Source organism: Phodopus roborovskii, unplaced genomic scaffold, assembly GCF_943737965.1.
Source record: "Phodopus roborovskii unplaced genomic scaffold, PHOROB, whole genome shotgun sequence".
Classification (NCBI taxonomy): domain Eukaryota; kingdom Metazoa; phylum Chordata; class Mammalia; order Rodentia; family Cricetidae; genus Phodopus; species Phodopus roborovskii.
The window spans coordinates 3,195,818-3,220,939 of NW_026126586.1; the positions used below are offsets into that span (position 1 = coordinate 3,195,818).

At 49.9% G+C, this 25,122-nt stretch overlaps 1 protein-coding gene across 1 annotated transcript in view; it reads left to right on the forward strand.

Annotated features, from left to right (window-relative positions):
* Rftn1 (raftlin, lipid raft linker 1) overlaps positions 1 to 25,122 on the forward strand; it is a 188,229-nt gene that overhangs the window by 22,088 nt on the left and 141,019 nt on the right. Inside the window, exon 2 of the mRNA XM_051204191.1 lies at positions 6,495 to 6,647. Within this exon, the coding sequence (XP_051060148.1) occupies positions 6,503 to 6,647 (145 nt within the window). The 5' untranslated portion in view covers positions 6,495 to 6,502. The remainder of the gene's footprint in view (positions 1 to 6,494; positions 6,648 to 25,122) is intronic.

Here is a 25,122-nt window from a genome sequence, read left to right on the forward strand (position 1 = left end):
CTCCTCTGTTCTGACCGAAGGATGCCAGAGACGCTTGTCTCAGCAGCAGAGGCCTGTGATGGCGCCACCTTGTCAGTGAGCCATGAGCAATTAGCGTCTGTTAGGGTTAGGGTCGCATGTTTTCTTCCTCCGTTGGTAGCAACCTGGCAAATGAGAACTGACTGTTAATGAAACCGGTTTGCATTTGTAAATGTAACCAGTGGTTGCCCCATTGGGCATGCACAGCAAGGCTGAGGGGCTCTTAAGGAGGGCATCCTTCTGAAATGGGCTCTAGTGTCCCCCAGGTGTCTTGGGAAGCACATCAGAAAGCAATCAGGCATGCTTGTAAAGTAATGATTCTAACACTGGAAGTAACAAGGGCCATGCGGTCCTGTCGCTGCTCGGTCTGTGTCACGTGGAGTTAGGTCTGTGGCGCATGTCCCGGTTACTCTAGCACCCTGTGCCTATGGCTCCTCCTTTCATAGGCGACCCCTGGAAGAACAGGCCTGTGTGTGTGTGCCAGTTGGCTGACCCAACATGAAAAGTGTGTTGAGGTGGTGGCGGTTTGGACAAAGTTGGAATCTGAATTCCTTGCCCATTAGTGTCTGGGCAAGCTTGGTCCATTGGTGACCACAGTGACCCTGATGCAGCCTTGATCACGAAAGAGCTGGGCTAGTAGACTGCCATCACTTTAGGGTACCTGCATCCCCACCCTGCAGTAAGCGGCACTGAACCTCATTGCCCCCTGGAAAGCTTCTAGCTCCTCTAGGAATGGGGTCACTTTGGGCTGTTTTCTCTGGTTCGCCACAGGAGTGGGGAGAGAGCCTCTCTCTCCCTTGCTTAGGTCTTATGGAAAGGTCTGCTTGACCCCACCCAAGTGATTGTCAAAGTGGAGGTCGTGGTTCACTTGTGTGGACATGAAGCAGACCCTTGAATGGCTCTGTGTCAGAGGAACCTGAATGGGCAAAGCTAGAGGATTCCCCGAGTCATAAAGCACTGAAGACTCCTCCTCAGAAATGAGTGAGTTTTAGCTCTGTGGTCCTGTGTGGTACTTTCTTTGTAGTTCAGGCTGGCCTTGAGCTCATAGCAATCCTCCTGCCTCAGCCTCTCAAGTGCTGGGATTCCACCTGGCTATCCTGTGCCCTTTGGGAACAAGTGGTAATGGACAGTGAGCTAGGGCATAGCCTTGCCGCTTTTGAATCACCTGGTGTAAGTGTTCCTGTGTGGGACTGGCTGCGGGTCTCCCAGGGCTTGGCTTTAACTGTGCCTGTTGTGTTGTGAGAGCTGGCCTCTCTGCTTGTGGGAGGAGAAGCTTTGATCATTAGCAAGGCCTCCCCTGCAGCCTGCCCCAGGGCCGTCAGTCCTGGGCAGATGAAGACTCGCTTCACAGCACATCTCTCGTTATTGTTTATAATCAGCCTATTCTGGAAACATGACAGCTTGTCTTCAAGCGTGACCTGTGACTTCTGATTTCTGGCCATGGGTTAGCACCAGACAGACATGCCTGCTATAAATAACGCCTGTGTTTTCAATCTAGAAAGCTTGGATGTGGCTCTGCAGTGGCTTGGGCTAGCAGTCACTGTAAGATGAAATCGATGCTCCCTAAACTGTGAGTCTGGGAATTGATGCACATGGTGAAGGCAGTCCAAGCAGTCACAGAGCTGGGACTCGGGGAGGCAGCTGACACCTCGCTGTCCATTTCAGTAGCACCACCAGATTTTGCAGTCAGGCTTCCTGGAGATCTTGCCCCATGGGAGATGGGTTTCAAATGAGCCTCCCTGCCCAGTCCCACAGAGGGGCATGCAGATGTGGAGTCTGCTGCTTGGATCTGCACCACTCCCCAGACTTCTCAGTCCTGTGAGGATCCTGGTGTGAACACCTTTGAGTGCCTGGAAGATTTACAAAGCTCCAAGGTGGCTAGGTCATGACAGACCTTTCTCCCCATCCTGAAAGCGAGGCTTTCCTGAGCTGCTTTTAGCATGGTAGGAACAAGATCGAGCTGTACCCCGAGGGAGAGTAAGGGCCCTGGATTCCTGTATGATACTTAGCTTGTGTGTCTGTAATTCCATCTGAGGAACAGGTAGACAGATCCCTACTGCTCATTGACCAGTCATTCTAGCCGATCATCATTCTAGCCAAGCAGCCAGCTCAAGGTTCCATAAGAGATCATGTCTCAGAAAATATGTGGAGGGCGGCAGAGGGCACCTGTCATCTGATGGCATCTTTTGGCCTCTGCAAGCACATGTGATGTTTTTACATCCACACACACACACACACACACACACAGAGGCAACCACAACAGCACATCCCTGTTTGGAATTCAGTGGTTTATAGAGAGCACTTGATGGAGTGATTGTCTCTGCACCCTCCTCGTCCTGTGTCCCTAAGTCCTGGGCTGTGCCCAGAAGGGCACGGCCGTGACCACTGTAGAGAGCAGCTCTTCCTTTTCTGAGCTCTGTTGTACACATGGGGCCTTGAGGGACATGCTGATACCTGATGGCTGGGCATGCTCTAAATGCTGCTTTTGCTTTTTACTCTGGAAGCCTTGGCACCATTGGGCAGGCAGTGCTGTGCTCTGCCTAATGTGGGGATGTTGCATTTGCTGTGTGCATTTTTAAAAAATATTTTATATACTTTTGGACTTTTAGTGAAATTTAAGCAGGGGAAGGAACACAATTTAATAGACAGGTTGCTGACTGAACACATCTGGAAGCCCCTCATGCTCTCGAGGATGGCCAGTTCTAGCTTGTGACACTGGAGTGTGGCGTTTCTGTTGAGGGGCTCTAATATGCCTGGTGTGTGTGTGTGTGTGTGTGTGTGTGTGTGTGTGTAGTCATTAGGGAATGGCACTACTTGAGAAGGATCAGAAGGTGTGGCCTTGTTGGAGGAAGTGTCACTGGGGAAAGCTTTGAGGTTTCAGAAGCCCAAGCCAAGCCCACTGCCACTGTCTCTTCCTGCTGCCCGTGCGTGCATACAGATGCAGAACTCTCAGCGACTTCTCCAGCGCCATGTCTGCCCGCATGTCACCATGCTCCCCACCGTGATGACAGTGAACTAAACTAAACCTCTGAAGCTGTAATCAAATCCCCAATTAAAGGCTTTTCCTTCCTAAGAGCTCTGTGGTCATGGTGTCTCTTCCCAGCAGCAGGACAGTGACTATGACTGTCACCGTGCTGTCACGTGCACTTTTTAGTTTCTGTACTTCCTTTGCTCTCTGATTCTTCAATGCACGAGTGTATTCCAACGTACAGAGCCCCTGCACGGTCATCAGGTGGCTGAGTAGTGGGGCCATGGGCATTCTTGTGCCTTGTGCCACAGACATGTACACATTTTTGTTGGTACAGATCTTAGAGGATTTGCTAAAGCATAAGACAGGTGAGCATGCAGCCTCCCCATGCAGTCTCTCCGTGCAGCCTCCCCATGCAGCCTCCCCATGCAGCCTCCTCACACATGGCCATTTCTCCAGGCTGTCTCACTGGCAGGATAATCAGAAGAATTCCATTTGCTCTGGTTTTATTTTTTGCCAGTTGAAGATGTAAAAACATTGGTGACCTGATTTGGTAGCATTTATTAATATAAGAGATATTTATTAGGGAAATTTTATGCAAAACCTGGCATATTCTCAGTTGTAAGCCAGAGAGTTAAAAAGTGGAATTGGAGGTATAGAGATGGGCTAGCAGGAAAGAGTACTTGCTGTACCCACCCAGCAGCTCAGGACTGCCTGTAACCCCAGTTCCTGAGAACTTCAGCCCTCTTCACCCCATGGGACCAGGCGTGCACATGGAGCATAGACATACAGAAAACGTAAAATAAGTAAATATTTAAGCAAACAGGAAGCTTAAATCAGCTTTTGAGCAGCTCAGTGCCCTCAGCAGCACTTGGCACAGACTGAGGATCCCTCGTGCCCAGACGGAAGCATTTCAGATGTCAGAGTCTTGGATTTGGGGACATTTGCATAGACGTTATCAGTTGAGCCCCTCACCTGGTAAAATGCTCTGAAATCCAATCTTATTCAACATCATCTCTCAAAAGACTTTGAATGTCTGGACTGGGTAGGGATGGCTAACCTGCACACGTGGCTGGTCTAGCTGCCGCTCTCTCCCCATGGCCCTCCACCCATTTTCCTGGTGTGCGGTAGACTTGAGTGTTTCAAACTGTACCATGCTTGCTGAAGGCATCTCAAGATGGCTGCCACATTCTGTCTTTTTCTTTCTGATCTGAGGTGATGGCGATTGGGCACATCCGCTCTGAGGACCACGGTGGTGTGAGGACTGACTCCCGTTAGCTGGAGAGAGATGAGGGCAGCATCTCCTCCCAGCTCTGCTTTGGTGAGAGTGATGGCAGTATGAGCTCTGTGCTGTGCCGTCTAAGTGTCTATGTAGTGAGGGTTGGAGCTGGTTGGCCAGCACAGTGTACAAGTGGCAGGTAGCTCAGCCAGTCTCTGGGTCCTTCCGCACTCCAAATGTGCTGGGGAGAACAGACAGATGGAACCTGAAATCGTGACCCTCTCTCTGGACTCCTTGTGTGTTTAGATCACCCCTTGCGTGTCCCCTCCATGCTGCTGTGCAGTACTCTGTAGTCAGTCATGGCCGGCTGGGGCGCCATCCTCTTGGCTGGTCTTTCCCACTGATGCAGCACTGCGTGGTGTGCTGGGAAGGCTGCTCCCAGGGGGTTAAACAGGGGCTCAGTCCTCGCGTCTACTCAGGCAGGACTGCATTCCTCGGAGGACAAGGTACCATCTTGTATGTCTCTCAAAGGCACTTAGAGCAAGTGACTCTGGCTTTCTGACCCGTTAGGCCTAGGATGACAGACTCCACAGCCTGCCTTTCCTCTTGCACCTCATCCCTTCACCCTTGCGGGGGTCTCTGTCAGCGCTGCATACCCAAATCTGTGCAGCAGAGCTCATTGCAGCTCATCCAAGCTCCACAGCCCTTCCTTTCCAACAGGCTTGACTATTGGAAATGGGCAGCAATGAAGGATGCTGTGGGCTCTCTGTGGTCCTGTTCTGGTGCTCCCAGTGCTCTCCAGGTGCACTGGTACCGGCACTCAGGAGGCTCCTTCCATTGCTTTCTGCTTCCCCTGCACATGGCAGGAGCTGCTTTCCTCCAGCAGCCTCTGCACACAGCTGTTGCGTGTGCAGAATGACTGAGTCGTTTCCAAGTTATCAGTTCACTCCGACTGCACATAAATCATGCACTCTCTGGTTCTCAGACACTGATTAAGGCATAAGTCAGCCTTCCAGCTCCTGTCCATCCTCTCTGACTTCTTTTTTAGTTACTACACAGTAGGGGCTGGTTATGGCTGCGCCACTCACGTGTCTCTGTCCATTCTCCCACCCCGTGCCTTTATTGCTTTGTTTGAAGTTCAGTTTGTTTTTCTGGAACTTGCCAAGTTGCTTTAGGAAGCTGGAAACCCTATGAATGGATCATTGAAGGAAATCCTTGTCTTTGGAGGAAGTAGTCCCTGCCTGAGTGTGCGTGTACATGGGTGCGTGCATGTATATGCATGCGCGTTGTGCGTGCGTGCGTTTGTGCGTGCGTGCGTGCGTGTGTGTGTGTGTGTGTGTGTGTGTGTGTGCATGTGCATTGTGCATGCGCGTTGTGCATGCGTGATTCCCTCGGCCACTTTGTATTTTAGGGAAACATTTTCTGTGGCAGGTCAGTGTCCCAGAGAGGAGGAACAGTTGGTGCCCAGGGTGTAAAGGGCACACACTGTGTAGATGTCATTCTGCCCCAATAAACGGAAGAGCGGCCCTCGCTTCAGCGAGAGAATGAGGGAACCCTGCTCCCTGTTCATTGTTCCCCCATTTCTCCACTTCCTTCGCATGCCGAGGCCACTGATTCGCCAGCATGTGCAGATACTACTTGATGTCTCATGGCCCTGCCCATTTTAGCCCGATGTGACTGGAGGGGGGGGGGCTATGGTTACGGTTCTTTCCTCCTGTTTGGTCTAAAAAAGAAGGGCAACTCTATTAGACAAGGCCCATAAAAATACCGACGTCTACTTTTTAACATGTTTGAATATCAATTCCTGTCTAAATAATTACCGCTGAGGGGAGAAATGATGCCAGACTTTAGAGACTATAACAACAATTTATTATTCTCCCCTAGCAACCATGGGGAAGGTGACACGTGTCTTGTATTTCTGTAGACGGGCTGACAACATAATGCACGCTATGGCTTTTTAGGCCCTATTCTTTGAATCATGTGTACAGATGGCAGTGGAGGGGGCTACTCGAAGGTATTATTTTCCTCAGAGAGAGGGGACAAGATACAAGGCAGGGACACTTCGGGGGTCACCCAGACCTCCCAGGATGGCTGGTAATGGCTTCCTCACAGGAAGAGAAGTGTCCTGGTCCCCTGTGTTCAGGCTGTATTAAATCACAAGTGTGATTTCCTGGGCACTAAGGCCTTTGATGTATTCCTCCAGAAAATTGGGGGTCTTTTATGCTATTGTGTTTCAAAATTACTGATGAAACATCTCCATCTCCCCGTTTGTTTCCCTTTTGTGGTCAGCTGTCGAAATGGGTTGTAGTTTGAACAAGCTGGAGAAGCATGAAGAGACGCGGCCTGGGAACATTTACTCAACTCTCAAGAGACCTCAGGTGGAGACAAAGGTAGATGTGACCTATGAATACCGCTTCCTAGAGTTCACCACGCTGACTGCCGGTGAGTACAAGGCCTGTTTTCTGTAGGCAGAGCCTGGCACTTAGTGGATAATATTTGAGAAACGAAATCTCAACCGTATGCAATTCTGAATCTTGGTCTTCAGCAACTTAACAGTGCAGAGTGAGGCGTGCAGCGTGCCTTCCATGTGCTCCGAAAGCAGGACTTGGTGGCTTGATGTGATTTCATCACTCAGTGATCTATGGTCCATGTAGCAGCCTGCTTTATTGGACTCAAGTTATTTTGGGATCTGGGATATAAAAATGTTGTGGTTAGCACTGTTGTGCATTAGTCTTCATGTGCTTATCTGGTGATTCCCTCAGACATCACAGGTGAAGGATGCAGGCCTCAGGACTCTGAGAAGTGCCAGCTTGCCCTCTAAGTAGGACCTGTTTGTGTAAGATGCACATCTGACCAGACTCGACTCCTGGGCAGGTTTCTTGGGACAGAAGTAGTGAAGTTTGAGCGTGTTCTGGGCTGTACGTTACTTTGTACTGCCTTTGTGGACTTCTTCCCTGTTTCCTAACTCGTTAATTTATTTATTCTGGCTTTTGAGACAGGGATTCTCTATGTAGCCCTAGCTATCCTGGAACTCTTCTGTAGACCAGGCTGGCCTCAGATTCATAGATTCTCCTGCCTCTGCCTCCCGAGTGCTGGGATTAAAGGCATTAAAGGCGCCATCACTGCCCGACCCCTTTGTGTCTTATGAAGAACTGTGTCCATAGCGGGTGCATTGTGATCTCGCAGGATCCTCTGTTCCCAGCTATCCTGTGTAGCCCTACCCCTTTCTGCTCCCAAGTTGCTGCCAAGCTGGACCCATTCCTTCTCTGCCGTCCACTCAGGGTTCCCCTGCTCTGTAGCCCCAACTTCTGCTGACTCATCCCAAAAAAGGTTTCACCCCAGCTTTTGAAGCTGTTGTGTTCCTTCAGGGTGAGGGCCAGCTGTTTCCTTTCTTACTCACTAAGAGGGGCTTGTCCTAAGGGGCGGGGCCTTGGTGACCTTGGAGGGTGGCTAGTGAACGGGTGACTCAGGGTCCTCCCACTTGTCCTAGGTGGTGTCTGCAGCCACCCTGAGCCCTCTCCACTCTCAGGCACAAGCGAACACGTGTTGAAAGCCTGCTATGTGCTGGGTCCTGGGTGGGGACTCCTATTCTTAATCTCATCTTTTCACTCCTCCACGGTCACCGCCTCCACGGTCACCGCCGTGAGCCGTAGGATGTCATCGTCTGCCGTTGCCCTGACTCTGCATCGCAGACAACCACCAATTTGCTTTCTCCTGTGCTTTCCTGGAGTTTTATTTATTTGGAATCACCCAGTCTGCCCTCCTTCCACCCTGGCCCCTCCTACTCATGGGGTTCCTTTGCGCCCTTGAGCTGGCCTGCCATGCCAGTGTGACAGCTGACTCAGTGTGGCTGTGCCATGCCGGTGTGTGGCGACAGCCCAGGACGTGGCTGATGACAGGTTGCTTCTCATTCACCTGTGAAGTGATATTGAGTTCAGCCCAGATTCTGTCTGTTACAGGTGAAGTTCCTCTAAATATTCCTCTTCCCATGACTTCTTGATGGTTACCTGGGTACACTCTGCCCTTGCAGCCAAGGAGGAGGGGTCTCAGTTGGCTCCTGCTGAAAACTCGGTGCCAGGAACCCTCAGGGCAAAGGTCAAACCTAGGTCTCCTCAGCTGGGAAGTTTGAGACCTCCCCATGTGGTTGGAGTTAGCCAGGCAAAAGAGAATCAGAGGAGGGTAGGAAGGAAGGCACTGTCCTTCCAGGATGTAGGGGGGACGGAGTGAGCGGACCAAACCCAGAGGTACCACGGTCTATGTGGGAAGCTGCAGTGGTCCAGTGGGGTTCGGACAGGGAGTGGCAGTCATATGGTGAGATGGGTCAGTCAGTCAAGTGTTCGATCCCAAAACCAGACACGGTGGTGGTGGAGAAGCCTTTGTTGTCCTCTGGCTGAACTGGTGAGCTCCAGGTGAAAATGAGAAACCGTAGGTCAAAACCCAAAGTGGAGAGACACGGATGAAGCATCCAAGATTGACCTATGGCTTCTATATGCACTCACAATCTCACACACACAGGGCAACACGCACACACGCACACTCTCACACACTCGGTGTTAGTTGTTGAGTTGATGAATTCAGGCTGTCTCTCAAGAGACCTGAAGATGAACAGCGCTGGATTTTGGGAAGACGTTTCTGAGTTTAGGGAGAATGATGGGTACCACTAAGGGAGAGAACAGCATTGCAGTCATCACATAAGGACCAGGTGGCCTCAGCCAGGCTAGACCCCGTGGGGAGAAGAGGAGGGGGTGGGGTCGGGGGAAATCGGGAACAGTCCTGGGGATTGCCAGGAACCCAGGCAATACCATGAGCTGTGAGATCACGCGGTGGGCGCGCTGACTCTGCCTCAGGCGTCCATCATCTGGGGCACCGAGAGCTGGGGAAGGGGTGGCTTCTCCTTACATCTGTCTTCATTCACTCCTATTTGTCAAAAGTTGTGATTGCAGAAGCTCGTGTTTCAGCTCTTACGTGGGCTGTGGGCCTTGCCTGTGGCATGGGGGAACAGGAGCATGACCAGCCTGGGCACCCTATGGCACTCTGGGTAACTTGAGTGATCTCTTTGGGACTCATCTGCATACAACAAAACACATCCACTGAAGTACGTAGTGTTGTCTAATGGAAACATCTTTAAAGCTGCTACCACATGCAGGACACAGAACTTTCCACAGGTGTGGTGGTCCTTATAACCCTGCTGCTGTGCCGGCAGCGGAGGCAGGAGGGTTCTGGGTTGAGGCCTCAGACAACCATGGTCTTCCTTTGCCCTTTATATTTGCTTTGTTCCTTCCCATTCTTCCCTTTTGAATGGCATATAAATGGAACCCTGCAGTGTGTCAGCTTTTGGGTCTGCCTCCTTTAATCTGGTCCCCTGCACGCCACTATTGTATGAGAGCCTGGTCCTTCTCGTTCCTAGCATGCACTACCATCACTCAACCCTTCTGTTGAACTTGGGGGCTTTTAGAAGAAAAATGTTGCTGTGAACTATGTGAACAGGTCTGTGTGTGTGTGTGTGTGTGTGTGTGTGTGTGTGTGTGTGTGCATGTGTGTGTGTGTGTTATGAAACAAATGTGTCAGGCATGGAGTTGTTAGGGTGTTTGGCATTTGAGTTTTAAAGATGCTCCCTCATTGCTGCCTTTGCACATTTCCAACAGTGACGGTGGGAATGGCTAGCTTACTTTTTTACATGAGTTAGAGATACTTACTCTGGATCTGGCATTGTTCTGTCTCTGGTATTATTCTATCTCTGTCTCTTCCTCTCTCTCTAAGACAGGGTAGCCCCAGCTGGCCTGGAATTTGCTAGGTCATCTGGGCTGGGCTCAGGCTTGTGGCAGCCATTCTGCCTTAGCTTCCTGAGAGCTGGGATTACAGGCATGTGCCGTCCATCATGCCTTATGTGGTCCCGGAGGGGGGCTCAGGGATCTGTGTGTCCTAGGTGAGCACTTGGCAGGCTGAGCGACATCTCTAGTCCATGTTTTATTATTAACATGACTCTTTTGAACAGGGAAACATCGCCGGTGTGAGCAGGCTCAGCTTCCTTCAGAAAATAGGTAGACAGAAATGGAACCAGCAGAGGCAACGGAAGAAATTAGCTGTTTGGCCCCAACCTGCCAAAGGTTGCGAGAAGGGTCCCTGTGTGCCGATGGTGCCACAATGCCCCGGCCGGCCTTCCTGGACCCCGAGTCTCTAGCCTTCTGTGGCAAGTGCAAACTGAATTCAAGAGCTCCTCCACGAAGGCCCTGGCGTCTTTTTGTCCCACTGCCGGAACCTTCCTTCAAGCTTGCGTCCTTTCTCCTTCTGTTGTAAACCATTTCCATGGCACACGGTACAATTCCCACATCAGGCCCCATGACCACATTTTAAAAATTCCCCTCTCTGTGGTTTTCCTGCCAAGGGCTCTGTAAGAGCTGGCTTCTGGGATTTTTCTTTTTTCTCTGACATTATGCTGGCCAGACTCAGACCTGATGTTCGCTGCCAGCCCTCCACCTGTGTGTGTGAATTTTGTTTGGTTGTGATAAGGACACGGGGGATGTTTGTTGTTTGAAGCGTGCATGCCGTGCAATGACTCATAGACAGGTCCTCTGTCACTTAGCCTAACACTATAGCACTAAACACCACTGCAAAAGTGGCCTGGTCAGTCTGGAATTTGTCCCCTTACCAGACTGTGTTCCCCTCACAGAGGATGGGCCACAGCTTTTTGTCATATCCTAAAAATTAACTTATCATTGGTACTGTTATTGCTTACTGGTGAGTTTAAAACCTTTGCTGCTGTTGCCCAGGGGTGGGCAGGTGGAAGGAAGCCTCAGAGAATCAGGGCCAGACCAGTCCTGAGCTCAAAGCCTTGCTCTGCAGACAAGGCTGCACGTGAATTGTCCAGGGACCCCAGATCCTCAGGTCTGCCTTGGGGTCCCTCTCTCAGTAGATCTGAGGCAAGACCTTTGAACTTTCATTTGTAATGAGTTGCAGGTGTGGCCAAGGACCACAGTTGAGAACTTTCTGAGTTGTATGTTTCCTTTACCCGAGTGGAGGTGGTGCCAGAGGCAGTGTCGATGGGAGCTTGTGAAGACAATGCATGTTCAACAATTGCAAATCTACCTAGACATGAGCCATCATATGCTTTATTTCCGTAAGTGGCTTCTATTTGGGAGACAGGCCTGATAGGTTTGTGTGTACCCTGACTTTAGCTTTCTCTGCTGATGTAGTAAGCCAGATCAAGCCAAATGAAAGACCAGGTTTAATCTGAGCAAAGAAACTCCCGGGTGAGTCTCGGGAAAGGAAGCAGGAGAGAAATCATCCGGCAGGTCTATAAAAGTGGGGGCCTGAATACCCTGGAGGGGTGGCCTTGACCTCCTCTGGGGCAGGGGGTGGGGCTGCCACTTAGTGGGCTTTCTGAGACAGAGGAGTGAGGCTGAGGTAGAGTTCCCAGTCAATCACCTCAGCTTTCCTGGATGCGTGGGGGCCAGCTCAACTCTGGCTACTTCCTGTTGGCATAGGAAAGCATGGGGAGATGGAATCAGGAGTTGGTGGGCTCGTGCTCGGTGGGAGGTGTGGGTGGAGAAGTATCTGGTTAGCTGCCATCCTGGAGAGCTCAGAAATCTGTTCCTGGAGGAAATGGAGAAGTTAGGTTGCTAGGAGAAAAAAATAGACTATTATCACCAGCCCTGTGAACAGGGCTGGCCATGGGAAGAGTGGGGATCGCTAGAAAGAGTGGAGTGGAGATGTGCCCTAGTTGTACAAAAGAGACAAGGGCTAATGAGCAAGACACAAGAGTAGCTATGCTCTTCATTGGGATAACGTGGAGAACCCGGCACCATCACTTATGTCGCAGGAGCTTGTGGGGGGTGTGGTAAGGAGTTGCCAGGAGATGTTGAGAGCTTCAGATGTGAGCTTGATGAGCCCTGGAAGTGAAGGCTGGAGCATTGTCTGTTTGGATGGTCTGTGACATGCCAAACTGAGGGATGATGTGTTCCAGATGTGGTGTCCTGAGCCATCACATCTGCTGTTTCCCTGGAGTTGGGGAATGGCTCTTTCTGGAGGGGCCCCTGTGGGTTGGCCTTGGCATATGTCTGGCAGGAGAGTGGACCTGTAAAATACGGGCTCAGAGATGGGTGGGGTCAAAGGGAAGGGCTCTAGAGACTGTTCGTTTCTGCCAGGCCAGATTCTTTGATACAGTAGCAGTACTCTTTCCCAGGAACTTGCAGATGCCTATAAAAGAGCTGGAACAGATGTACATCTTGGTGTACTGGCAAAGGCTGTGCTTTGGGTTAAAAGGCATGAGCATTTTTCCTAGGGCCTGGTTTTAGCCTGATGAAACACACCTTTAATGACAGCCAGAAGCAGTTTATTGAGCAGAAGAGGTTGAGAAAGCAAAGGAGAAGGAGGGAGGAGACTGAGGAGCGAGGGGGGAGTAACAGAGTTGAACATGCATGCAGGTTTCCATACCACATTTAGCGCTAACCCGTTTGTTTCAGCGGGCACGGAGTCAGCAAGAATGAGCAGTGTGGATTGTTGAAATGTCACGAGCGCCATGATTTCAGCCACACTTCAGCAAAGTTCTGTCATTCGTGGCTGGACTGTTTGTAGTCGGTGTTCTCAGTTTATCACAACTTTTATCACAACTGCAATGATCAACCTGAAGCCCGTTTATCCTTTGCTAGGAAGCCCATGAACGAGGCAAACCTATCTGTACTTTTAGCAAGAAACTTAACTAACGTGCTGTTAAAGTAGTTGTAGCCATGAGGGGCTGGGAGAGAGCTGTTAAACCGGCAAAGCTATCAGTACCTTAGTCATCAAATACCATCAGATCTGAGAAGGAGAAACGTCACCTGAGTAAGCAGAAGTGAGAGATTTCCGGCTCCCCAGGCAGCTACCCTGGGGACAGGGGTCCCAAGGCAGATTCAGTCTTCAGCTTCCAGGCCCAGAAGGTCTAACAGATTTCCTGTGGAGTAGGAATTTGGGATGACTGGTCTACCTTGTCTTGGCAAAGCAGGACAATCAATTCCCCGGTGTCCTGCTTGTCTATAGTCTGGACAGGGTCTTGGCAGCAGTTGGGGTAAAGGCAGTTATTTTTCTCCCAATCTGTGGCCAACTTTGCTACATTTAAAGCAGGCTCAAGGTGGAGGTTCTTCTGTGACCATCCATCTTCCTTGGAGGAGATAGGGATGCTGCCAGGAGCTGGCGTGTCTCTATCATGGGAAGCTTTTAAATGCCATTTTCTCAGATCCCTGAAGATGTTTGAAGACTGTCGGATCATTATCTGTTCCTGAAATAAGACTTTACAGCATACAGCAGCATGCAAGGAGCCGCAGGAATAGAAGACTTTTCTGGAGTAAGGAAGAGGGGCTTCCCACGTGGTCTTGGGAAAGACTCAACTCTACACCAGCACCAAATTGATAGTTAGGGCTGTGAAAGCAGAAGTTACCGTCCAATACAAGAGGCCTCCCCAGGTCTGGGCTTTCAGGAGCCCCCTCCCCTCCCGAAAGGAGGGAGTTTTTACCGAGTTGAAGGAAAGAGTGGGCCCAGATCTGCCCTGATGTGGTATGCAGGGCTGATTCCATGCTGGGGAGGGGGCAGTGGTGTAAAAGGCCAGGAAGAAAGTTCTGTGTTCTGGTCCTGGGGTGCTATTAGGAGAGGGTGAGTGAAGCAAGCAGGTGCTGGCTTTTCCGGTGCCAAGGCCGCTGGTGATCCCGAGGTGGCTTGGGGAGGTGGGGTATGCACAGGGATCACGGGAATGGGGGCCAGCAGTTCCCCAGATACCCTTGGCATCTTGTAGAAATGCAAAATCTTGGCTGCTGGTCCAGGTGCTGAGAAATGTATAGTCCTGTGTGATAGGTCCATCAGATGCTGCTGAGGCTTCTTAAGTTAGAGACTTCTTAAGTTAGGGCCTTTTCCATCTACAGTGGAGGGGCGCATGGAGGAACTGGACAAGGAGGCTGGGTTTGGAATGTGTGCACCATTGTGGATGAGACTAAGGATTCGCAAGGAGGCTATGAGAACCCCCTGAAGGCAGAGCATGGACACTTGAGGAATAGGTTTCTGTTGACTTGGGACCTTTCAGCCAATGGGCTGGGTCTCCTGACAGCTTGCTCTTGACTCAGGAGCCTTGGAGAAAGTGAATATCTGATCTGTCACCCTTACCCAGGACCAGAGTCCAGTCCTCAGGGTTCTGTTCAGGGTGCATAGCCTCTGTCCAGTCACCCCTAACATCTAGACGGGCCTCAGCTTCCTCAGAAGTCCTGTGGCCTTCACGTTCAAAACTAGTGGCTCACTCAGAGGCAACCTAGGGGCCATGGCCTCGGCCACCTCTGGGAGCCTTTGCCTTGATGGGTATCGACTGCATCTTTCCGCTGGCCTCTTCCCTTGTTCCCTGACAGGCTGACCAAGTCCCACCGAAATTGCCTGGGATCCACTATCAGCATTTGTGGGGTTGACTTGTGTCTGGCGTTTCTGCGGTTAACATCTAAGGCTGTCCCTGACCTGGGAGCAATGGAAAGAAAGGAAGGGCAAGCATGTGGGAGGCGTTTCAGGAGGGGTCTTGGTGAGAGAGGCTTTCACCACTGGGTTCCTTAGGCTAGAGCCTGGAGGACCCTGAACTGTTTGTTTTGACACCCATTAGTGAGAGGCCTTTAGCTCCATCTAAACACGATACCTGCATCTTTGTAAGGGAATAGACTCCGGTGATTGCTGCTGTTCAGAGGAACTGAGCAAGTCACTGATGCATGGTTTTGCAGTAAAAACAAACCGTGAAACAGAAAGTCAGTGGTCGTGGGTGGGGGAAGGTGGCCGTGGGTGGGGGAAGGTGGCCGTGGGTGGGGGAAGGTGGCCGTGGGTGGGGGAAGGTGGCCATGGGTGGGGGAAGGTGGCCGTGGGTGGGGGAAGGTGGCCGTGGGTGGGGGAAGGTGGCCGTGGGTGGGGGAAGGTGGCCGTGGGTGGGGGAAGGTGGCCGTGGGTGGGGGAAGGTGGCCCTGGGTGGAGGAAGGTGACCCTGGGTGGGGGAAGGTGGCCCTGGGTGGGGGAAGGTGACCCTGGGTGGGGGAAGATGGGCTGATACAGGAGGCCAGAGCGTCCTTTGAGAGGAAAGCTTAGGGCCTGCTATTTGATCTGGGGCTTCACTTTTTATGTCCTCCAGACCCAGAGTCGATTCTCCTGTTCACATTCGGGCTTTCCTGGTGAACCCTTGTAGATCACCCATTGTGACAAGAGCCACAGGCTTGGGTGACAAGGACAAGGACAATGATGATGATGATATTAACAGCAATGACAGGCAAAGCACCGTACACACTATTTTGTATGGATTTAGTCCTCTTGAGGGGGATCAGTGACTGAAGTTACCCAGTATGCAGTGGGATTTGCCTCTGGTCTTAAGCAATGTGGGTGGAACGCAGATGTTTCCTGGTACAACTCTGGGGTTGGAGTGGCTCAGATCTGGCACTGGAGACCAGTGTACACACAATCCCTTTATTGTATCCTGCGTCCTGGAGAACTCACCGCATGCTTGGGTGAGTCACAGCTAGCGGGATGTGAGTAGCTACCGCTACCGAGGGTCATCCTAGGGTGTTATAGCAGACTCATATGTGAAGGTTAGCTCATCTCTGCAACTCTAGAGAGGCTGCACACTGCTCACCACCTATTGCAGACCGTGAGTGTGTGTGTGTGTGTGTGTGTGTGTGTGTGTGTGTGTGTGTGTGTGTCAGAGACAATCTCTGGTGGTATTCCTCGGAAACTGTTGGCTTTTTTTTTTTTTTTTTTTTTTTTTTTTTTTGACAAGGTCTCTTACTAGCCTGGAACTCTTGGGGTTAACCCGTGAGCCCAGATCCTTCTCTTCTGCCTCCCCAAGACCAGGATTCCAGCTATACACCACTTTCTATTCTGGGAAACTACTTCTTTTTTCTTTCTTTCTTTCTTTTTCTTTTTTTTTTTTTTTTTTTTTTTTTTTTTTTTTTTTGTTTTCTTAGCAAAAATGTGAATGTTAGCTAAGGGCCATCTGGCTTCCCTTTGCTAGTAGGGTTAAGTGTGACTCCTCGCTCAGCTTCAGGAGGCCAGACATGAACTTGGGTGAATGTGATGGTCATCTCCTTGTCATCTCAGCTTTGCAAACACACCAAGCTCATAGGGAAAGGTCCCTCCTTTGCAGAGTTGTACAAACCGGACTCCAGAGAGACACTTTCCTTCCCTAGAGATCTGCCATTCTTGGGAGCATTGGCCTCCATGAAACCATCTGCTCCCACTGGTGGAATTTTCAGACTATTCAATTAGTTTCCTGCCATGAACCATTTTTAGGTCCTGTTTCATCAATAAAGGGTAAGGTGGAATATGTGTAAATATTTAATTTCAGTTTGGGTGAAAGCAACTGTTGGGCATTGTGAAGTTATTTATTTCTACCTGGTTTTGGTTCTGCTCTGGTTTCTATAATTGCTTAAGGGTTGGCTTCTGCTTTGAATACTCATGTGAGGTCAGTGGTGTGGCATGACTAGCAAGCATAGGCCCCAGCTTGGGGGTGTGCTAGAAACAGAACAATTTTTAAACAGAATATGCAAAGTGTGGTTCCCGTAAGTAAACTGGTTCCCATAAAACACACCTCACAGTTGCAAGTCATGCCTGTGAGACGGCTTTAAGCCTCCAGAGCAGAGCTCCTGTATGTATCTTCTGTGCTGTGGCTTCTGATGTTGTTCTTGGTACTAATGTTGTTGCTCCACTCACACTAGTGGGGGTGATAAGATTAGACCTAAGGGGACTGGGCATTCTCAACATTCCTTTTTAAAGTAGAACTCTAGGTGCCCTGGTCCCAGCCACTCTAAATCTAGATTGAGAAACAACACACAGTCTCGTGTGCAGATGGACTCTGGGGTGTATGTGTGACCCAAGCAGTCAAATTCAGGAGCTCAGGGCTCTCTTCAGCAGGACACAATTCCTTGGTGACGACTATTATCTGTCAAAGCAAAACCAAATTGTTATTTTTCTATAGGGATTCATAATAATAGCAGCCGTCATACTAACTTTTAGCTATTTTAACCAAAATGGAACAGAAGGACCAGCAAGATGGCTCAGTGGGTAGAGGCACCTGCTGCTAACTCTCACGACATGAGTTCGATCCCCAGGACCTGTGTGTTAGTAGGAGAGAGCCTACTCTTACAAGTTGTCCTCTGACCTCTATGTGTACATCAAGCCATGCATGTACCCACACAAATAAATAGAATGAATAAGTGTAAAAAAATTAATAAGCTATATATGTATATACATTACAAAACAATTTTAAAATAAAAGTGAAACAGGGAACAAATTAATGTTCTATATAGCCTACTGTCTCAGTCTGGTGAGGATGGGGTTTCTGTTCTGCCTGGTCCCGCCACCCTTCAGCCCCAAATTATAATAATGTATAAACTAATTGTAAATTGTTTGGCTGATGGCTCAGGAGTCTTATTGGATAGCTCTCTTTTAATTATTAACTGATTTCTAATAATCTCAGTATTTCCACGTGGTATTATCTTAACGGAGAAGGTTCTGGTGCCCTAACCCCCCAACAGCTACATGGCATCAGCTACATGGTGTCTCCTTGCAGCCTCTCTCTGTCTCCTCTCCCCAGAATTATCCTCCTCTGGGAGCCCGCCTATACTTTCTGCCTGGCTACTGGCCAATCAGTGTTTTATTCACCAACCAATAAAAGAACATATACAGAAGGGCATTTCCCATCAGTTTGGGTTTCTATTGCTGTAAAGAGACACCATGATCATGGCAGCTCTTATAAAGGAAAGCACTTAATTTGGGCTGATTTATAGTTCAGAGGTTTAGTCCATCAACTGCATGGCAGGAAACATGGAGGCATGCAGGCAGATATGATGCTGGGGAAGGAGCTGAGTCTTCCCATCTTGATCTGTAGGTAGCAGGAGACTGTATTACACTACGCCTAGCTTGAGCATATGAGACCTCAGAGCCCACCTCCATAATGACACACTTCCTCCTGTAACAAGGCCACACCTACTCCAGCAAGGCCACACCTCCTAACAGTACCACTCCCTGTAGGCCAAGAACTCAAACACCGGAGTCTGTGGGGGCCAGTCCTAGTCAAACTACTATACCTACAAATTCTTATCAGTATGACTTCAAAGGATTTCTACCAAGAGGCTTTGCCCAGTTTTACTGTGGTCCTGTCTCAGTTTTGTTAGTGTACAATAACTATGCAAAATGATTTTGACCATGTCATTGTCCTACAGATAGACCATGTTTTCCCACCCTATTCGTTCCCCTATCTCAGTATTATCCTATGTTTAATCAGCCTTCCCTGATTGTTGACGAAGAAGAGAGATCTGTAGGTTTAATCTGTGAGATCTTTTTCACTGGCATGAGAAGGTAAGCAAGTGGCTTCCAGGTTCATGTCCCTTTGGCTAAAGAAAGTCACTTTCTTTGCAGTGTGTTTCAGACACCTGCCCTTGGGTCATAGGTCAGCTATCCCAATAAGTGGAGTGATGCAGGCAAGGCATGCTTCCTGAGCTTACCAATAGCCTAGCTTCTCTCCCATCATGTGGCGGGAGCCTGGTCTTAGGGGCACACATAAATTCATGGGGGTGCAGAAGGTATCAGTTATTGATTCTGCTTGTTGCAGGAGTGGGAGCTTTCCTTGTAGAGGCAGTCAGTGGATGTCATTTTGGAAAAGGATCAGCCTTTATTTATTGTGAACTGGTCAATTCCTGCTTGCTTGGGTATTATGTTGGTAGTTACAAAAGGCCCTACTAAACCCATGCAAAGTGGAATCTTTGGGTGCATTCGCGTACATCTTACACTATCCCAGGGCCTCAGTCAGGCCCGTGAGCTGTGCCGCTAAGCTGGGCGTAATGGGTGTACAGAATGCACTCTGGGGGCACACTTCAGGGCCTTCAGTGTTAGGGCTTTCTGGTGAGAAGCAATCTGGTGAGCCACAGCAAGGTGAAGCTTGCAAAAGAGAAGCTATTGCTGCTGTGTCTACTAGCCTGGGTAGATGAGAAGTCCAGAAGCATGCTTGGAGCTGGGGGAAGGATGGGGGTTCCCTGGCTGCTTTGCATTGTCCTCCAAACGGCTTTCCAGTTGCTTCTCTTCTTCTTGCTGAGTATTGTTGACCTTTCAATAATGACAAAGGTTTGTTCATATTTCACTATGGGTTCTTTTTGTGATTACTTTTTATTGTTTTAAGAATTTAATAATGCATATAAAGCATTTTGACTGAGGCCACCACCTACTCATACCCTCTCCTTCCAATCCTTGCCTATGCCCTGACCGTGTTTCCTTCTCAACTTCATGGGCTCCTTTATTAAAAACCTACTGAGTCTATTTAGTGCCTGGATGTGCCTGGATGTGGGACCTTCTGCTAAAGCATGGACAACCTCACAGGGTCCCACATTCCTGAAGAAAACTGACTCTCCTCCAGGAGCCGTTGGTTGCCAGTAGTTAGGGCCTTTCCTCATCCATCCTGTCCTGACTTTGGGCCGGTCTTGTGCATGCAGTGACAAGTGTTGTAAGTTGGTGTGTGCAATAGCCCTGTTGTGTCCTGTCCAGCAAACGATGTCCCTCTACAGACACCTCCCTGCCTCTGACTTTTACAGTTTGTCTTTCCCCTCTTCCCACAACAGTCCCTGGACCTTGGGGTAAGAGGGTATGGTATAGATGTCTTATTTAGAGCTGATTGCTTCACAGTATCTTTTTTGCATGTTAGTTACTTGTGGGTCTTTGCAGTAATTGCTGTACACCACAAAAAGCAGTTTCTCCTAAGAGGGTCGAGAGAGGCACTAGTCCATGTGTAGAAAGAAGATAAGACCTTGGGGGCTGCTTACCACTGTGTCCATTCAGTTGGATGATAGTATTAGGCTCTCGCTTAGCACCTATAACCTAGCCAGTCCTAGATTTTTTTGGCGAGGGGCTGGTAGGGGTTCAGTACCATGTGTGAGTTCCTTTTGGAGCAGACTTTACATTTTAAGCAGAAAAGTAGTTGGCTCTTCTCATAACAATTGTGCCGCTGTTTTACCAGCGGACATCCATTGCCAGGTCAGATGTGACTGTAGCTTCCTGAGTATGATTGATGGGTATCTTCCTCTCCTGATACTGGACATAGAACCTTCTAGTGCTGTGAAAGCTATCAAGTGGGGATGAAGCTTCCAGGTTGCTACTGGCTCTATTTTTCCATGTCCTGTGACTCAAGTGTGTGTGTTTCTTCAGCAATATGATCTTACCATGAAGTTCTGGTAGGTAACGAGAAGCAATGGCATTAGTATGTAATGTTTGCAGGGGTGGGGGTTGGGGTCTGTGGAATGTCTTATCACGGTTTCTTACTGTGGAATTCATATGAAAAAGTTAGATCAAAATAACTCAAACCCTAGAGAATGTATCTTTCAGGTAAGTGCTAGAAGCCAGTATCCCCTAGAGGGGATTATCTGGGAGGAATGTTAAGGGCCAGACTGAGCTTGGACATGGGAAACAAATCAAGGAAAAGGCAATTTTAGAGTTAGCGTCTCTATTTATTATCGTGTGACCTTAGTGGGTATCCATTAAGAGACATGCCCTTCTGCAGTTCCTTCCCCTGGGATACGGTGGGACCTGCTGATCTACTTCTTGTAAATGGGCTCAGGAGAACAATGGCTTCCATTTCTGAGATGAGTTATAAAAAGACTGGCTGCTGTCCTGAGCCCTCACATATTGGCTTGGAGGGAAGCCATGCTGTGTGCTGTCCTGTGGACACACTCACGTGGCAAGGAGCCGACAGGGACCTGCTGATAACACTGTGTGAGGAAGCAGGCCTACAGACCAATAGTGCATAGGAACTGACTCCTACCACCAACCATATGTATGATTTTGGGAGTGAACTTTCCTTGGTGGGGCCTTACTGTGGCTTGAGCCATGGTGGCCACCTGGAGGCAGCCTCTTGAGGGAGTGAGTCCAGCTGAGCCGTGGCTGGGCTCCTGACCCAAGTGACAGGCCATAGGTGTAAGCTTGGCAATAACTCATTGTATCTCACTGTATATAATGCAAAGTATCTCTTCCTGGAAGAGGCTGCTTAAGGAGTAATGGGACTACAGGGTCTTGAACCAAAACTGCCTGGCTGCAGAATTCTGTCTGGCTTTGCCACTTACTGTGGTCTTAGGAAAGTTCCTTAACTTGTGTGTGCCTCAATTTCCCCATGTGGATGGGAAATAGAGTGTTTAGCGTTTAACTTCTGTGTTCTAGGAAGACTCTCTAAAAGGGGCGGGGGTGGGGGAGGTGTGGGTTGTATCTGCCATCGTTAATGTGGCAGTGAAAGGACATTGCTAGTGTCCCTGCAGGACTCTGCTGAGTTCCCCGCCGCGTGGTCCTGTCTGTGTGAGGGCAGGTGTCCAGCTGGGGGGGGGGGGAGGGTACTGTGAGAGCTTTGCAGCTAACACCTGGGACAGGCTGCCTGGGTTCTTCAAGGCCCTTGACAAGAGTGATCTCACAGTGTTGTGCGCTAGCCCAGAAGCAAAGGCCTTTTCCCATCTTTATTATTTCCTCGGTGCCACACCCATTGCAGCTGCTGGGAGAGCCCAGCTCATCTCTTCCCCAGACTGACCTGTGTGTTTAAGGAAAGCCTTCTGCTTGGATTGTTGCTGGCTTCTAAGTTGCCAAGCCTGATTTCCAGTCAGAGGGATCAAGACTTGTGCCATTTAAACTTATTGACAAAATGCAAATGTCCTGGTCTGGGTTAACATTCTAGAAGACTCAGCATTGAAAAACAAATGACTAAGGAGTTGGCTGGATTGGGCCACAGAGCCCTCTTGAGACTGCCTTCATTGGGCGCCAGCACGGAGGCTGGGGGCGGTGGCGGGGGGGGGGCACGGGGAGTGGGTATGGCTCTTTCTGTCCTCAACCAGGCCTTTTCTCCTGCCCTCTTCCCTCCCTCCCTTCCCATTCCTTCCCCCTGCTCTCTCCTGGCCTTTCCCCTCCCCTCCTCCCCTCCCACCCCCTAGGTTATCTATTCTTCTGTTCTGCTCTACCGAGAGATTTTTTTTTTTTTTTTTTTTTTTTTTTTTTTTGCCCATGTTAAAACAAACACCCTCCCCCAAAGCAGCAGCCGGTTCCCTCAGCTTCTGAATCACTCATGTCTTGCTGTCTTCACTTCAGCAGCTCTCCAGCCGAAAAATAAGGCTGCACTGGATTGACGCGCCATCCTGCTGGGTGCCAAGCCGTTTTGCACAGCTTCTGTGTGTTCCTTCTGATGAAATGGTGGAAAATCTCCAGCAAACCTCCAACAAGATAGGTGCTGGTGATTCGTCCACGATCAGCCAGGACTGCACTAATCCACTTATTTTTCCCTATTAAAGCAGCACTACCCACACTGAGGCAGCCGGCCCTGCCTGAGCACGAGTGTGCTTTAATGGGGGATGCCATTAATAATTCACCTTAATAGTGTAATAGTTGCCATTTTTGTGACCAAAAATTTGTTTCAAGCCCGGCTTTATGGATGAAAAGTAGGATCAATTAATATTGAGTGACGACAGCTTCCCTGCCGAGAGAAAATGGGACATCTTCCTGTCCTCGTCTGCCTTGTGACTAAGAAATAGCTTTTCTTAATTGTATGGAACAGAGGAACCCGGGGGGATGTAATTCATTTCTCTCCAGCTTGCAATGCAAATTGAAAGTAAAGAAAAATAACCCTGTGGCGTAGCAGTGAGACCAAGGCTAACTGGAAGACTGCTGGAAATGAGCACAGCCTCGCTGAGATGGGGCCACCTCTGACTGGCACTGCCCCAAGCACATGTACATCTCCAGTCCCCAGGGTGCCTCTCTGGAGAGCTGATTGCCTGGAAATCTCTGTCCCAGGGTCCTTCCCTGCCCAGCTCAGAGCCTGTTGGGAGCTGTGGCCTCTGCCCCCCCCCACTCTCCCACACCACCTTCCCTCACCATGCTTGCCCTCAGCACCTCCCTGCCTTGTCTGATGCCGGGTCTCACTGTTTCATCCTTCCGCTGTTGTTTATGGGGTCTCCGTCTGTAAGATAAGCTCGCGACTGCCAAAGCCACTGCCGAGCCCTTCCAGCCTCCGTGTGTCCTTCTGAGTGACTGCATGAGCACTTAATACAGAGCCTCCATGATGGCGATTACTTTTCAAGCCGTCTTTGAAAGTATGTTAATGTCGAGTAGGTGATGCAGTTAGAGGGTCATTGGACCCTCTAACACTTGTTTGGTGACATTATCTTAGTATGTTTGCGTCAGTGGCCTCAGCATTGAATCCCCGGCTGGGGCTTTGGACGAACAGTTCCTTGTATGTTCAGCATCCTTTCTCTTGTTGGCCTCGAAGTCCCTGGAACATGTAGCCTTTTCTGTCTCACTGACTGCTCCATCTTGAGCATCTGCAATATGGAGCTGGATGAGGCTGTAGGAGAACCTGTGAACACCAGGCCCTTCTCCTGTGTCCCCCGTCCCTATTGTAAGAACACCAGGGTTCAGCTGGCAAAGGAAAGATACTGGCGACACAGCCCCCACCCACCCGCACACCAGAACCAGGAGTGGCATCTGGAGCTGGAGCTTGGCCTGCCTAGCTGGCCCCCAGACATGCATCCCCAACCCTTCTGCAGACAAGATGCCTTGGACACTGTGAAAGAAAAAAGTCCCAGCCAGTGTGGTGTCTGCCCCTGGGTGGCCTGGATCCTTGTCCTGGCTTAGGCTGAAGGATGTAGGAGAAGGGGACTGACTGGACTGGGCTTGCCTGTACTGGCTAGCTCTCTCGCCCCTTTACTTTTAGATACAAACGAAGCAAGGGGACCCTGAGGGAACTCCTGGGCAGCCAGGCCTTTCCTTGCTGCCCAGCCCATGGCAGGAATCCAGTTTCCCCTTGGATGTTGGGATCAGCTTCTTCCCCTCAACCAGTGTGACATCCCCTCTCTTTAACTTTGTGTTTCTGTGTCATTGGTAACACAGAATGGCCACAGGTCAGTGTCAGTCTCCCGCACCTAAAGCCATTGCTGTCTGGTATGCACGCACACGCGCACACACGTGCGTGCGTGCACACACACACACACACACACACACACACACACACACACACACACACGACATGACATAGCACAGCAGACTAGCAGATTCCAAACTCCTGGGGCCAGAGGCAGCGTCCTAATTGTGCCAGCGGTAGGAGGGAAGAGCTGAGCCCTTCTGCCCCCTGCAGGTGTTGCGGTGAATATTTTGGCTGTGGGGGAAGTAGAGTTCATGTGCTTTATGTTCCTATCCTGAATGTGTGCCCTCTACCTTCTTGAGGTGTGGCTGAGTAGCCGGCTTCCTAGGCAATGTCGCATTAATACACGGTTCATTGGTAAACAACGACAAACATGCATAATTTGCAAACATTTTTGACTTTAGCATCACACTGCTAAAGTTTACAGGGCGTTGGTGGAAGCCTGCTTCTTGTTTGTTGTTTTTCATTCGCCTCTCCACTGGGACCTATGACCTTCCTAGCCATAGGTTTTTGTCATGGCTTATGTGGATGCCCTCTTGTGGAGTGGATCTTAACTCTGACCATTGGTCTCACCCCTGATATCCAAGCCACTATTGGACAAGCAGGCACATCCTGCCCGCTATGTTGATATTTTAGCACACAGGGTCCATAGCCAAGCAAGGGTGTTGGTGACAGTTCTCCAGCAGTAGCCTGCCGGCCTCACGTTAGTGCTATGACAGCCAGCAGAAAATGGGAATGCCCTTTTCAGTCCCAACTTGTAGTCAAAACATGTCCATGCATCGATTCCCACAACAGACTCTTGCATCTGACCTGGCATACAGCCAACAGCAGTAGCAGTAGCCCTTATGGTGTGGGGGCCTCAGGGGCTTCCCTGGTCAACAACTCACAGGGAGGGAGCCCACTCCTGGCTCTAGATTTTCATTCACTAACCTTATGGCCTCTGGGAGTGTCCTCTTCCATCTGTGCAGGGTACCATTTGGACTTTCCCCCTTCTGATGGGCTCAG